General features: G+C 38.5%; 1 protein-coding gene across 1 annotated transcript; it reads left to right on the forward strand.

The window, feature by feature from the left end:
* The first annotated feature begins 295 nt into the window (after nucleotides 1-295).
* Nucleotides 296-1368, forward strand: LOC308630217 (pre-mRNA-splicing regulator WTAP-like). Its single transcript, XM_081258701.1, has 2 exons — nucleotides 296-863; nucleotides 1082-1368. The coding sequence occupies exons 1-2, from the start codon at nucleotides 412-414 to the stop codon at nucleotides 1140-1142; spliced, it is 513 nt and encodes a 170-aa protein (XP_081114827.1). The 5' UTR covers nucleotides 296-411; the 3' UTR covers nucleotides 1143-1368.
* Nucleotides 1369-2597: the final 1229 nt, after the last annotated feature.

The following is a 2597-nucleotide window of genomic DNA, read 5'->3' on the forward strand; positions in this document are numbered from 1 at the left end:
AACTGGAGATGTGCTACTGGCATCTGGTGGGTAGAATGCAGGGAAGCTGCTAAACATCCTACTATGCACAGGGCATTCCTACAACAAAGAATTAACCAGCTCAAATTGCCAGTAGTGCTGAGGTTGCAAAATTTTAATTTAAACAGTTTAGGTTTCTTAAAAAAATTTTTTTTAAGTTTCTTAATCATAGTAGGCACTTGAAAAAACCTATAAAGCATAAAATAATTAATTATTCTCATTTACAGGTAGAAAAACAAAACCATAGAGGTTAAGAAATAGGTAAGATTAGGGGAGGAGGAGCGCAGGGGCCGGCAGCAGCGGGGTCGGGCGGGCTGGGCAGCAAGCGGGTAGCGTGGGATCAGCCTATGTGACTGGGCGGCGCTGGTGCGGCCTCCGTCAGGAGGATTCAAGATGACCAACGAGGAACCTCTTCCTAAAAAGGTTCGACTGAGTGAAACAGACTTCAAAGTTATGGCACGAGATGAATTAATTCTCAGGTGGAAACAATATGAAGCATATGTGCAAGCGTTGGAGGGCAAGTACACAGATCTTAACTCTAATGATGTAACTGGCTTAAGGGAATCTGAAGAAAAACTAAAGCAACAACAGCAAGAGTCTGCACGCAAGGAAAACATTCTTGTAATGCGACTAGCAACCAAGGAGCAAGAGATGCAAGAGTGTACTACTCAAATCCAGTACCTCAAGCAAGTCCAGCAGCCTAGCATTGCCCAACTGAGATCAACAATGGTAGACCCAGCGATCAACTTGTTTTTCCTAAAAATGAAAGGTGAACTGGAACAGACTAAAGACAAACTGGAACAAGCCCAAAATGAACTGAGTGCCTGGAAGTTTACGCCTGATAGGTAAACAAATCATACTCCCCAGTCAAGACTTCCCTGACAGTCCCACTACGAGAAAGCTGTGGTGGGACAGCCAAGTACTCGTTTCCACACCAAGACTCAGACTTTTTGAGCCAAAAAAGCCACATTCTTATACTATCCAGCTTGTAATGGTTAATGTAAAACTTACCAGATGAACCTTGTGTTTCAGCTTTTTTCTCTTCCCCCTCCCCTTGCTTCAGAGGCCTGATGGCGTCGGACTATTCCGAAGAAGTGGCCACCTTCGAAAAATTCCCCTTCTAGAACGTGTAGACACTTGAGAAATGTTTCTGTTTGAAGAAAATAGAGGGAGAAACAGAAGTCTTAAGTCTGTGGCACACTGTGTCTTCAGACAGCTTGGAGGAATGAAAACCTAGAGATTTAAAATCATGAATTGAACATGTAAAATTCCAGTAAATGTAAAGATGGAATATGCATCGCTCTTAACCTTGAGCATAGTGACTTAGAGACACTGTATATCAGTTTTGCCAATAAGACTGTTGACTTCGTGATTGTTTTTGAACTTCTGGGTCAAACTCAAATGAGGTGAATTTTGCCTTTAAAGGGTTTATTTGCTAAGAACCAACTTAATAGTCATGAGAGAATCAAATAATAGATGTCAGTACAAGTAGTTCATATATTTAACCATTTAGTTTGGGGCTCCATATTACTTGATTGAGCCTTAAATCAATGTGGTTTTACTCAATGGTTTGTTCTTTGAATGGTTGGTAATACTGTAGATAATCTTATTGAGGACTGTACAAATAATGAAGGTGTGGTATCAAACTTCAGGTCTAAACTGTTTGAAGCATTATAAACATTCATTTCACAACTAGATTGTATAAGGATATTAGCTGTGATGAGACTCACTGCGTTATTTTTTTCAGTAGTGAAATTTATTAAATCCCCATTCCATTCAACAGGCACATGTTGAAAGAGCATTGTCGTTGGTGTTAATGGGGGAATGTGTTCCTTCATTGTATTTGGGCCTTTTGTATTGCACTCTTGATATTAACTTAAATGTGCCTTGGAAAAAAAAAAGAAATAGGTAAGATTACACCGTTTTAATCATAGGCCTTTTTTCTTTTTCACTCAAAAAGCATGCCGTTTGAATCTAAATGCTTATAATTTCATCAGACTGTTACACACACACACACACAAACACATGTGAATGCACACACACATATTGAGAAGTGGTCTTATAAGGTGATTATGTACACAAGACTGGGAGTCCAGCATCCTGAATTTGAATACAAGCATCAGCAAATGCCATCTTACTGGAGTGAACAAGTATAATCTCCCTAGAGCTTATACTAGATACTATATTTATCTATGAAATGTGGTTAATAATACTACCTTCCTCAATAAACCGTGAAGAGAATTAAATAAGGTATTCCCTGTAAAGCAATTAGAAGAGCGCTTAGAAGCACTAAAAATATTTGTTTTTATTTCCATGGCACATGTTAACCTAGCCATATTTGGAGCAATGCTGGAGCACAATGTCCAGACATTAGCAATATTGGTTTTTGAATTATTAAGACTAAAATACCAACGTGGTAAACACCATTTTTAGAAAAAATGAAGTTTCCATTTTTGTCCTAACTAATGAACAGTTGAATCCCATTGTGCTAATTAAACCAAGACATTTCTAAATCTCTATCATTGACCTATGGAAATAGCAACCAACCAACCAACCAGATATCACATAAGAAATATTGG

This window comes from Mesoplodon bidens (assembly GCF_964165515.1).
Source record: "Mesoplodon bidens genome assembly, chromosome: 16".
NCBI lineage: Eukaryota > Metazoa > Chordata > Mammalia > Artiodactyla > Ziphiidae > Mesoplodon > Mesoplodon bidens.

Coding starts and splice junctions, on each gene's coding strand:
- LOC308630217 (XM_081258701.1), top strand. CDS start 412: ATGACCAACGAGGAACCTCTTCCTAAAAAGGTTCGACTGAGTGAAACA. Junction 864..1,081: donor TGGAAGTTTACGCCTGATAG/GTAAACAAATCA, acceptor CCCTTGCTTCAG/AGGCCTGATGGCGTCGGACT.